The sequence below is a fragment of the Pelodiscus sinensis genome, chromosome 3, assembly GCF_049634645.1.
Source record: "Pelodiscus sinensis isolate JC-2024 chromosome 3, ASM4963464v1, whole genome shotgun sequence".
Lineage (NCBI taxonomy): Eukaryota > Metazoa > Chordata > Testudines > Trionychidae > Pelodiscus > Pelodiscus sinensis.
In genome coordinates, this window is record NC_134713.1 from 108,911,029 (window position 1) to 108,924,373 (window position 13,345).

General features: G+C 43.7%; 1 protein-coding gene across 2 annotated transcripts in view; it reads right to left on the reverse strand.

Annotated features, from left to right (window-relative positions):
* Nucleotides 1-12,022, reverse strand: part of MTRF1L (mitochondrial translation release factor 1 like) — a 21,269-nt gene extending 9,247 nt beyond the window's left edge. The window contains exons 1-3 of one of the 2 annotated variants that reach the window (XM_075924472.1): nucleotides 11,609-12,022; nucleotides 9,922-10,001; nucleotides 4,241-4,424 (exon numbers count right to left, since the gene is read on the reverse strand). In XM_075924472.1, coding sequence (XP_075780587.1) covers nucleotides 4,241-4,424; nucleotides 9,922-10,001; nucleotides 11,609-11,915 — 571 coding nt within the window. In that variant the 5' untranslated portion in view covers nucleotides 11,916-12,022. The remainder of the gene's footprint in view (nucleotides 1-4,240; nucleotides 4,425-9,921; nucleotides 10,002-11,608) is intronic. The other variant, XM_075924473.1, reaches the window with a different exon arrangement.
* Between the last annotated feature and the right edge of the window lie 1,323 nt (nucleotides 12,023-13,345).

The following is a 13,345-nucleotide window of genomic DNA, read 5'->3' on the forward strand; positions in this document are numbered from 1 at the left end:
CAGATCCACCCAGTGGGACTGCTGTTTGACAACTGTAATTAAGGATATTGCAAACACTGCTGTTCTCTGCAGATTCTTAATATTCTATTAACATTTTCCTCACAAAAAAAGTAACAAGTAGTCCTGTGGCACCTTAGAGGCTAAGACTCTCTCTCTCTGACTCTGACTCTCTCTCTCTCTCTATATATATATATGTATGTATCATGAGCTTTCATGGGCAAAACCCATTTCTTCAGATGAGATGATCTTGAGTGGACAAAAAAAGTGGACCCCTCAGAATAAGAGAGAGGGAGAAAAAAAGTACCTGACAATTGTAGCCCTTGCACTAATTAAACTAATTGAGGGGGTTGGAAGTGTCCCATACTTAGTTTTTTGATTGCAATAGGTGTTGAATGTAAGGAAAGCTGGTATTACAATATGTTAACCAGTTCAAGTCTTTGTTCAGGCCCAGGGAGGCAGTATCAAATTAGCATATGAAGGTCAATTCTGCAGTCTCTGTAGTTGGCTTGTGAAATTCCTTTGTAGAAGAATAGCTACTTTTAAGCTATTAATGAGTGCCCAGGAAGATTTGATTACATTAAGTCAGTCTGGAAGAACCAAAAAAATAAGAAGTCTATGAGCCAACTTTATTATTTTCCTCCCTACGACATTACAAAACCATCAGACCTATCTCAGTGATTTTTTTTTTAAATCTTGCCCCTACATGCCAATAAAAGAGGGTTTTATATGAATCTGTCACTTTGTTACCTCAATGCGTAATTAATCCTTATTATAGCTTAAGTGATTTGTCAGGATGTATCAGTTTACTATGTTAATGTTGTATGTTAAATGCACCACTAAATACAGCTATCCAACTTCAGTTTGGATATGTCTGTTACATAAGAAGACTTGCTGAAGCAGCCTGAAACTTTATCATATACTGTCCAAGCTAATAATTCTTGTGAAGTCTTTCACTTGTAAAATATGGCCATCATCAGACTGAGCAAAAGATTTATTGCAGTATATTCAAAGATTTTTGCTCAACTACACAGAATTTAGGCTTACTTTAATACTTTAAGCACATTTATTCTAATTAAGAAGCTAAATATCTCTTCTATATAGCTAGCTTAAGAGGAAGGTAGCTGATGATCACAGTAAAAATATTTTGAAATCACACAGTCCTATATATTAGGAATTAAGGCAATGATTCAAATTCTCCCCTATCTTTCCCATGTCTTGACCCAAATGCTGTTTTTGTTTCCAAAACAGATTTATGTTAACACTATACAAGTCAAACATCTCACTTGTTTACTGTTTGGTGAGCCTATTATTTGTGAAATGTTTAAGAGCAGAAGTTCTCAAACTGTGGTCTGTGCATCAACAGTGGTTCACAAGTTCCATTCTGGCGGTCTGCGGATAGTTCCCTCTAAGGTGTATGCTTGGGCAGCCATACACAAGAGAATGAAAGGCCACTCACCTAACTGAGCCACGCACTAATTAGATGTTTGGACATTGGAGAAGATAAACATGTGAGGTGAGGTGGTGACCTTGGAGGGAATAGGGGTTAGGTGGGAGGGATCAGTGGGGTGAGGTGGGAGCCATAAGAGGTAAGCGGAGCATGGGTGGGCAGATTTGGAATGTGCAGGGCTGTGGCAGTCAGAGAAAGAAGTGACTATCTCCAGCTCCAGGGAGAAACAGCCCACCTTCCCAGCCCCTGCTCTGTGGCTGTCACATCAGCTCTGTGGCTGCTGGCACATGGGAGAGAGAACCTCCTCATTGCCAGGACAGCTTGGTGGCTGCCGCTGCAGGAGAAATACCCCTACCACCTTCCCAGCCTAAGCTCAACCCAATTATTCAGGTTTTATATATATATATATATATATATATATATATATATATATATATATATATATATATATATATATATATATATATATATATATAGTGCTTTTATCCAAAGTGCTTTACAACAGTTAGCTAATGGTAACATCAACATTTAGAAAGATCATTAAGAGGTCCGCCATGACCCTCAACAATTTTCAAGTGAGTATCCAAAAAAAAAAGTTGTAGAACCACTGTTTTAGAGGTAATCTGCAACGATTGTGTATTTAATCAGAAGCTACCACTGCATGTGGCTCATAAAAAATAGAATGGCTATTAGTTAACTTGACATTCATACCTAAGGTACACCCAAAAGGAATGCCTAATACCATCCTGTATTGTGACTTTGCAAGCAAATTTACTGGAAAACAAGATACGCTTGACAACAACAATCAATTTACTTGTGATAGACTAATCCTATCTGATGGATATCACTGAATTATACATTTTAGTATGTTTAAGCACTAGCACATGGGAAACTGATTAATCCAGGTATCAACATCATTTCTAGAAGGAAATTCTGAAATAACCTAACACTTGAGCACAGTCATTAGCAACTAGCAGTCCATCTTGTTCAGATGACAATTAGAAAAGAACTGAAGAAGACTGTAGCTTATTTTACAGATTTGTATTTTTCTAGGTTTTTTAATTCTCTTTACACAATTTAACTGTAGTAGATTGAATACAAGATATAAATGAATAAGTCCTATCTTTATTAAGATGGAGTCACCAGGATCATTTATGTCAGTTAGAAAATGACCTATATAGCTTACCAAAAGGATGGGTTTCACAAAGGAACCAGATCTAAATTTTCAGAAGTATAAATAAATGCAACAACCAATACATGCATACAAGAAAGGTTTGCCCATTAAAATATGGCCCTATAATTCCCAAAGGGTAATATTCATTTCAGTGCCAAGGCAAGACTTTGCACACTATTTAAGCATTTATCATAAGAGTTACATGATGAAATGGAGATCGCCAGGTTTATGTCATGACTCAACCTTAAAACTTACTTTCCAAGTGAATTTAAAACTAATCATGTTCTATTGAGTCCAGATTGGACCTCCCTGGTCCAGTACCCTGGGGACCTGAGTGGTCCTGAACCAGAGAGTTTGCTGGATAAGGGGAAGTGAATGCTCCCCTGATGGCTCCCACCTTATGACCTTGCTTACAGCTGCCAGAGTTCCCCTGCTGGAGCCATTTGGCTGCTGCCAGCCCCACTGGTGCGGGGAGTCCCCTGAGATTCCCCAGCAAACACTCCCTTCCTGCCACTTGGCCCCACAGCTGCCAAAGATTCCCTGGCTCTGTATGGCCCTGCTAACATGGAACAGGGGTGTTCCCCAGCTGGGACGCTCAGCTACCCCGTCCCGCTAACACAGCGGGTTTCGCAAGGTTCCCTGGCCGGGGCCGCCTGACCACCACCGGCCCCCAATGCCGGGGCCACTCCTGCTCCTGCCATGGGTTCCACCAGGATTCCTTGGCCTGAGTATCCTGGTCTGCCATCTAAGGTGGCTAACACTGTGGGGTTCCCTGGCTGGGGTGGGGGGTTCCCGTTCCCCAATTCCCCTAATGCCAAAAGTTCCCTCGCCAGGGCAGGGGGCTCCCTGTTACTTGCCTTTCCGAGTCAGGGCTTCCCAGCTCTGCACTATTCCAGCTGGCCTTTAGGGCTCCTTGGCCTGTTCCTGGCCTCTAGGGCTCTTTGGCCCTGCGAGACCACGGATGTTGCCAAACCAGAGAGTCATGGATTTGGGATGTTCAATCTGAATATGCCTATCTAGTGAAAATTAGTAAGGTTTTAATGTACAATTATACTGAAATGAAACTTGAAATGGATGAGAAAATATATGGCAAAAGACTACACTTCAGATAAATTCAAGATATTTCAGCTTAGTTACTGCACATGATTTTTAATTAAGTAGTGCCCCTCCCTGTCTGTGCCAAATCACCCAGAGCAATGAACAAATATTCAGAATACAAACAGAATGCAGGTATTATAAAAACAAGATTAAATAGCTAAATAGATCTGTGTCCAAATCAATAAAATATGATTGAGAATGTGTAAGTGTGCCATTATGCAGATATCTTCACCCCTAACATTTAACTTCAATTCATCTTGATTTTTCTCAAGTAACACCTATTACATTGTATAAAACTATGGATTTTCTTCCTTTCCTTTACAAAACATTAGACATGCTATTTCATTCTCATAGTAATATTAAGTAAAATCTTGTTTATGTATTAAAACTGCTCCACTGATTCTGCTTACTTATAAATTTATGTGAAGTGCTTGTAGGGAGGCAAAAAAATCCTCATGTAAACAAACTGCTTTTAACTATACAACTTTTCAGTTCATGTTATTAGAGTATTAATTACTAACCTATTTCACTTGGAAAATATTCCAGTATTTCAAATCTCCAGTTTTTGTATGCAGCATATTGTTGATACATATCAAATATCTCTGCAGTGAACAGCATGGCTTCCTGTCCACCAACTCCAGCAGTTACTTCCATGACCAAATCACTGTTGTCTGTTTGTTCTGAAGGAACCAAATGAAATAGTATCTGTAAATACAAAAATTACAAACCTTTTTACCTGAGATTGTCTTCTCCTACATCTGAAAGCATACTCAAAGTATTTCATATGTTCAGATGTTATGGAAAGATCACAGATGCTAGCAATCATTTTATTTTGCAGTCTATTACAGTATCTCCTTAACATTCTCCAAGTAGGTAGTTTTCTTAATGCTCTTTCTCTGCACTCAATGTTTAAGCTCAACTTACTTTTTTTTGGATACTATAATTTTCCCCAGGCAATTCCCATTAATACATGAATGTATATTACTTACTAGAATTTATCTGCAGACTTCAAGAGACAAGTATCATTATCCTTTTTATAGGTAAGAAACTGAGGCATAGGTGAAATAACCTGCCCAAAATAATACAGTAGATCAACTGGAAGTCCTAGGAATATAACCCAAATCTCCTGACTTCCAGTATAATGTCTTTTCTGCTAAAACACTACCTTCCTGAAGGTTAACTGGAGTCAAATATATTTTTGCAAAGAGAAGGCTATAGCTCTTTGTGTTTGTGTGTAATGGTGGAAGGCTCCTTTTAAAAAGACCAACAAAGCTTATACTGATTTCCATAAGAAGCCTCTACCTTTGCAGATGAAAGAAACACTGACCAATATCTTGAGATGGAAAGTCTTTTTTAAACAGAGATCTTCTTTTATCAACTAAGTAGCTCCCTGACTGATAAAGTGCAGAAATGGATTGAGTAACTGTTGGATTTCTGCTTTTTTTTAAATCAGAGATGTGAATTTGTAATAAGTCACAGAAATTAAAGATACACTGGTACTAAAACCTGAACATAAATAATTAATAGCCCTTATAAAACCATTTTAGGTGTTGGACAAAACCCAAGATTTACACCCTTGCCTGTAATGTTTTCCACCCACTACTGCTTGCTTGTACAGAGTACAATTTTCTATACTTCTTTGTTCTATCTGTTCTTCCTGTAAATCTATATATATTTGTATGCTTACAAAAAATAAATGTAGGAACCAACTGTCATTTCGGTGATGGATCAGCATGTGGCAAAATGAATCAGTTTTCTTTTGGCGACAAAACTCTGATAGCATTCACACTGCAATGATACAACAGTCGCGAAAAACACCCAGTTTTGGTGACAAAAAAATTCCACCTCCACCAAGGGCTTTTTTCTTTCCTCCTCCCTTTACTGTCATCAATCATGCAGTGTATATCATGGGAGGCTTTTTTTCACCTTTATTGAACTCCACGATGTTCCCACAATACCCAGCTAGTCACTCTGGGCAGTGTTCCTGGCTGCCCTGCAAAAATAATGGAGCTGACACAGTCATACCATAAGGTAAGGGACGCAATCTGTCAATCTGGTACTGCACCCAAGATATGCTGTTTTTAAAAGGTGCTGGACACACTCCACCTCCACCAAGACAGAGGACTTAACCTGAACACCTGGGGGGACAACCCCACCTCCACCAAGAATCCTGAGGATACTTCTGAAGGCTCTGAGTCAGCAGAAAGAGGACTTAACATGAAGGATCAAGAAGTAGAGCTGGATGAGGATGCGTTGTCGCCTGGTATGCCAGGAAGCCAGGAACAGTTCTCAACTCCAGAGGAAACGGTCAGTCTCCTACTTTCAGGTAGGAATAAGAGATCCTCCGGAAAAGGGCTTTAGTCCGGAGGATCGCGCCAGTCTAGACGCTTTTTTCCGGCTTTTCCCCAAGCCGGAAAAAAAGCGGCGGACATGTTTATTTAAATCCCACGGGAGATATTTAAATCCCCCGCGGATTTCCCTATCCTGACTTACCTGCTTTGCATGACTTTTCCGGAGAAGGGGCCAGTCTAGACGTAGCCCACGTCTCTGGCTTAGGAGTGCAGTGGTGCGGGTAGAGCACAGATATGTAGGAGGCTGACTGTGTCTGTGAGCTGGCATAACCCTGTATGGCTACAAGTTATGTCCAAGCAGGATGTTGATGCACACTGAGATGTCAACTGAATCCTGTTGTGAGATAGATGCTCTGAAAACTTTGCCTGATATATTTATTGACTTTTCTCTCTCAAGTGCCAAGGCAGTGCAGCAGTGTTTCTCCCTCAACCCATCCCATGGTATAATACCATTCTTCAGTGCTGCAGGAACTAAAGCAGCACAAAATTGTGGGGTGATAGAATTAGAGCACAAGTTCCCCTGCTTACCCTCATGAGTGAGATATCAGCAAAACTGATATCTGCATGTGGGGCATCATTAGAATTATTTCCATGCAAATCTTCTGCATACGTCAGGCCTATGCTTTCTTAAGCCCCTATGCATCCCCCACATCCCCCTCTTCTCCTTCCCCCAAAACTCACCATATTCACAGTGCCTGCAGAGATGTATGAGTCTTCAAGAGCCAGTGAGAAAGTGGCTGCATATGTTGAAAAAGGTGCTTGTAACTGTAATGTTTCAACTTTGAGTCGGAATTTAACAATCCCAATTTTGTTACATCCTATGTTGCAGATGAGAGCTTGAGAACTCAGAAAACGTCCCCAGCTGACAGACTGTCAACTAAGAAAAGAGTGGTGACTCTTGGGGGATTATCTTGGGAGGAAGGTTCTAAATCATTCCTCAATTGAGGCACAAAAAAGGGAGGAGCGATGGCCAAGTGAAAGGCAAGATCGGAAAGATGCCACTAAATACATGATCAAGGTTGTGGAGGAACAGAGATGCTCACGTGTTTAATTAAGCTGCACAGTGAGCAGAGCCAGCCTTGACCTCCTCTGCAAGGCATACAGAATTCTTTGTCTATCAACTCATCCTCGGCACCCATACATTCTTTTTCACTGTCCGGGAATGCTCAGTTTCCTCCCTACTCCACTCCCCATCACAACTATGATTATAACAGCTAGATTTACACATGGTTGTGAGGCTTTACCCTAACCCAACTCTACCATTACCAGCAACACTGAGTCTTAGGTGAGTGGCCATGATTTTCAGTGATCAATAAAGACAAACATTTTTAAAGTACAATGACTTTATTTTCTGTTCCATAACCTAGAGCAAATTGCACAGGCCCTTGGTACAGGCTGTTAAATCACTTTCATGGAAATTACTTGGGATGAAGAATGGAGTGCACCAGGGAAGCAACCGCAAAAGAGAGACATTTCAGTGCCGCTCATTGTCAAAGTGGTTCCTCAAAACCTCCCTGATGTTAATGGCAGCTCTATGGGATCATCTCACAGGCCTAGTGTCTAGCTGCTCAGACTGTACGCCCAAGCACTGTGCCTCAGTGCTCCACCTATGAGCACATATTTCACTCTTAGTTTCACACAAATCATGCAAACAACAGCATGCAGCTATAACCATGGGGATATGATCCTCCGTAAGGTCAAACTTGCCAGAGAGACATCCTTTTCAATCTGCCAAAAGCACATTCCATTACCATGTGGCATCAGCTCAGCCTATTGTTGAACTGCTCCTTATTGCTATCTAGGTGCCTCATGTAACGTTTCATGAGCCAGGAATGTAAGGGGTAAGCCAGGTCTCCTAGGATCACTATGGGCATTTCCACATCCCCCACTATAATCATGTGGTCTTGAAAGAAAGTCCTCTCTTGCAGGTTTCTGTACAGGCCAATGTTCCTGGATATGTGTGCATCATGTACCTTTCCAGATCACCCCATGTTTATGTCTGTGAAACACCCACCATTTCACAAGTGCCTGAAGCAATATTGAGAAGTACCCCTTCTGGCTGATGTACTATGTGGCAAGGTGGGCTGGTGCTAAAATTGGAATATTTGCACCATTGATTGCCTCACCTCAGTTAGGAATAGGGATGTAAAAATTAACTGGCTAATTGTTATGTGTAACCAGTTAACTGCTTAAACAAGGGTGGGTGGGAGCCGCTTCAGCTGGGTGGGGGCCTGCTACAAGCGATGGCTGGGCTGAGGAGGGATGCTTACTGGTTAGCTGGTTAACCATTGACATCCTTAGTTAGGAAAGCCCATCTGTGCAAAGCCGGACACTACATCATCCATATTTCCCAGAGTCACAGTCCTCCACAGCAGAATATGATTTATTTCCCTGCACACTTGGGAAAATGCAGCCCCAATGGTGGACTTCTTCACTCCAAACTGATTTTCAACAGATCAGTAGCAATTGGGAGTCATCAGCTTCCATACAGAAATTGCCACATGCTTCTCTACTGAGAGGGCAGTTCTCATTCAGGTGTCCTTACGTTGCAGTTTGGGGGCCAGCTTAGCACACAGCTCCAGGAAGGTTGTTTCATGTACCCTAAAGTTCTGTAGCCACAGGTCTTCATTCCATACCTACATGACAATGCAATCCCACCACTCAGTGCTGGTTTCCCTAGCCCCAAAGCAATGGTCTACCCTGTACAGGTGCTCTGTGACAGATAAATACAACGCCAGGCTGCTGTTGTCCATGTCATTCACAGCGTCATCCACCTACGACTCATCTTCCTCTGTAAGAACCTTCAACAGTAACTCTGGTGCAATGAGCGATGCCCTCCCGACACTGAACACAGCATAAGAGACCAGTAGAGAAGTGTGGGATCCATATTCTCACTGCAGATATTGGAGTGCACAGCAAAGATTGGCAGTTTTACAAATGGCACAAAAGGGAAGCCCCGGGAGGGCTGGGAAACAAAGCAGTGCCTGATGGGTTATTTTTCACGGTCCCAAGATGCACTACACTCCATTCTGTTTTTCCACAGTGCTTAGCGAAGAAGGTGTTCTCAGGTACTATGGAATGCATACCCACAGAGCATTGCTCAGTTTGTCAACAAGGGAGCTAAAAATGTGGCCATAGTCTATTAAAAGAGAAAGCCAGCGTAAATACACTTTGGTGACTTTTTTTGGCCACTTCTGCATGTTGACATTATTTTCATCACCAAAACTTTGCAGTGTAGACATACTTTTAGAAAAATGCAATAACTTTTTAACTTGTGATTGTATACTTTCCAGAGGGAATGATTTTGATTAAAATTACTACGCAGATATCTATACAAACTAACAAGTGGGAATTAGTTGCACAGTTTAAAAACGTCTTTTGTAAAAGCAATAGCCTACTCTCACAGTGATCCTATGAATATTTGCCTTTATCAACTGATATAGGCCCTGTGTACATATGCAGTCAATCTAATTAACAAATTCTTCTGCAGTCAGAGAAAGGAGGAGCCTTATTAGAGTTTACAGTTTGAAATTCTCAGCAAGTGATCACAGGGCTCTATAAATAAAAATAAATGACTTTCAGGGATGGTCTAAGGATATTTGGTCCATGGGAAGAATGGGTTATATTACTTAAAGCCCCTTCCAGCCCTATATTTCTATAATTCTGTGTGTCAACTGTACAGTTCTTCACTTTGTTTAAACATGGGATGATGTTTCATTTTATCAACTATAAAAATGAAAAACTAATTTGAATGAAGTTGTAAAATTATAAATGAGGACAGAATTTGACTCTCGCTCATTTAACATTGGCTAGTAAATTGATATATGATGTTACTTTACAAAGGACTATACCTGGCGCTTCAATTCAGTTATCTCTTCCTGACAGGAAACTATTTCCTCTTCTGCAAGCTTCTGCAAATCTTCATTCTCATCTGCAACATTGGAATGTGTTAATCCTCAACAGTTATGATTTACAATGTCATTAATCCTCCTCCCACCACAGCTGTATGATCAATCATATTTCTTACTGAATAAAGACTTATTTTGCTTGTCATTAAAGGTTGAAGAATGATATGTGGTAGAGATGAATAATTATTTTTAATACTGTTTTTTGGCATTGTTTGGATTAGATATGGGGAGACCCACCCTATTCAATATCTATTCCTGCTAGAAAGAAATGTCAACACTTACAAGGAGTTTATCTTAAAATTCTGTATTTACTTTAGGGATGTGAATCGTTAACCGGTTAACCAGTAAGCACCACACTTATTGGTGATGATTGATGCTTACCGGTTACAGTTAACTGTTGGGATGGGAACAGGCCCTCTGCATACCATGGGTAGGGAGCTGCTCCAGCCTGGCAGGGCCTGCTGCAGGCAGGGAACACTCCAGCCCAGCCAGAGCACTCCCCTCCATGGCGAGCATGGTCTGGACGAAGCAGTCCCCACTAGAGATGTTATGTAAATTAATAGTCATGTAACCACATGAATTCTTATCAGTTACACAAATATTTGATAGCTCCTGGGGGCAAGGGGCGGCAGCCAGTGCGCTCCTGGCCCTACTCCTAGGGAGTCCCCTGCCACCGAGCACTATCAGAGGCAACAGTGTGGGGTGGCAGGTGGAAGTTGGTCCATGAGGAAAGCCAAAAAACAGCTCACTATGCAGACTGGCTGCATGCTGCCCCGATCCACTGGGGGTCTGAGCTCCCCAGGGATAGAAGCTGCTGGGAGGGGGAGAGGGCGGACAGGAGGAGGCAGGGGAGGCTCTCGCAAAGCAACATCTGTCCCTGGTGGCCGGGGCTGTAATTGTTCAATGAATAGCATATGCAAGCACATTTCAGCCCATCCTCTATTTGCAAATGACAGTTATGATCTTTTATAGTCTGGGAAAATATATAATGATAAATTAATTTTAGGGCTGCCCACACAATAAGAGAAATGCTTTTAGTATGAATTTGCTAGCACATTTTAATTTCAATAGTGCAAACCTTAAAAAAAAAATCAGTCTCCTTAAAAACATGAGTTTTTCCAAAAGTAATTTTAATATTTGCTTTCTGGTTATGGCACCTTTAAGGGTTCTCATGTGCAATGTTTTCCCTCTTCATCCCTGAAAAGTGGAAATTGTATCCAAAAAGTAAAGGTGTGAATCTCACGCTAATAAACACAACTGCAAGAACTAGGGCCCAGAGGGCTGGAAATCCTAACCGAGACAGGACAGTCACAAGCCCATTTAACACTCACTGATATTGGGGAAATCATTTCCCACTGGGGACAAGTCTGAGTGTAAAGCACGCCGGCTATGACTGTTTCACTCCCTGCCTGCTCGCTCTTACTCTGCACCACAAGAGCCTTCACCTGAGCCACGCTCTGAAATCCGGAATTAACTCCCCACGGATCGGCCTGAGCAGCCAGAAGGCGCGTGCACGCGCCCACGCGCACGGCTCTGTCCCAGCGCCTGGACCGGTGGGCGGAGCCAGAGCCAGGGGGCGGAGCCAGGCGCGCTCTGCCGTTGGGGGAGGGTGGGGAGGGGGGAGTCTCACCTGCCAGCTCTTGGGTGTCCCGCAGCTCCTGCTCCTTCGCCCACAGCCGTTGGATCTGCGCTGCCAGCTCGGGGCCGGCCCCGCCCGCTGCCTGCTTCTCTAGGAAGCGGCGCAGCTCGGGCGCGGCGAACAGCGCCTCCCAGCCGGGCCGGGAGCTCAGCGCGCGCCAAGGCTGCTGCGGGGCGCGTCCCCCCCAGGGCCTGCCCTCGGCGGCGGCCCCGCGGCAGCTCCAGGCGGGCGGCGAGGCCGCGCGCAGCCCGCGCGCCGCGCGGAGGAGAGGCCGCGCGAGCAGCAGCAGCAGCAGCATGTCCCAGGCGAGGGCGCCTCTGCGGAACGAACCGAGGAGACTCGGGTCTGCCTCCGGCGCGCTCGGGTGTCTCACAGTGACATTCCGGAACGTGCCGAATGCGCTCGGGTCCCTGCAAGCTTCGGAAATACCCGGCGAGGTTCGGATTTGCGGTAGCGGAGTTCTGATTGGACGCCCAGGAAAAGGGGCGGGAAAGGAGGCGGACCCACGCCCCGTCACTCTCCCGCCGGAACTCTCGCTGCAGGCTGCGGGCATCCAGGAGCGTTCCGAGACAGCCCCTCGGAGATCGCCCTGCAGCCCTGGGACCCGCCGGGGTGCACATCCTACAGCCCCTGTGGGCCCCTCCGCGCTGCGCATCCTTGCAGCCCCAAATCGGCCCCTTCTGTACCTCCCTTGCCACAACATCTCTATACATTGCAAACGCCTCTGAACGCCTCCCTCCCCTGCCTTACTACAGCCTCTGCTCCCCCATCTGTACATCACTACAGCTCCTATAGACTCCCACCTATACATGCAATGCCTCCCATCATCTCTACAGCCCCATACTGGCCCCTCCGTCAATTACTACAGCTCTTGTATGGCTGTTCAGGCCTGTATGCCTCCCATCAATATGTCACTACAACCTTTCTGTGCCTCTCATCTATACATGGCTATAGATATAAAGCCCCTGTATGCCTCCTTTCAACCCCAATATACCTCCCTTCCCTAATACATCACTACAGCCCTTGTGTCTTACTCCCATATATCTGTGTGCCTCCTGTACACTTCTGTACCCTGCAGCTCAAATATGCCTTCCCTACATTATTACAGCTGCTGCATACTTGTCATGAGCCCCCTGTATTCCTCCCATGCACCATTCGCTGTAAGTTGTGTGCTTGTTTGGCTGCTCAGGACAAATTCAAATGCCACCCAGCTGATTAGTAGAGTGCCTAGGTTTTCTGTTTCTATTAGTGGTGCACATTCACACATACCTCAATGCACATAAATTCTGCACATGAATGGAAAAGATTAGAGGGGACATTGTTTCCACCTATTCATCAGTTCAGTCCACACTATATATATTGCTTCACCTCTGTACTGTCCCTTATGTGCATTGCTTCAGCTCAATACACCTCCTTCCTAGTCGTCATTTCAGTAATCCTTGGCATTTCTCTTCTATATATTGCTTTGGCTCCTATCCACATCACTTCAGTCCTTGCATGGTATAGAGGCTTTGCATGCTTTGTTTTTCATGTTTCAGTCCAATGACTAGGTTATCCATGGTACTGACAAGTCTCAGTCCTATGCTAGTTTTATTAACCCAGGTTAAAAGCAAAATAGAAACTCATCTCTTGTTTTATCTTACCTGCAGTGAAAAGCTCATCCTGGATTTATGGGACATCCACTATATTAGGGCTTTTCAAAGTTGGGTTGTGGACCTGCCTGGGTAA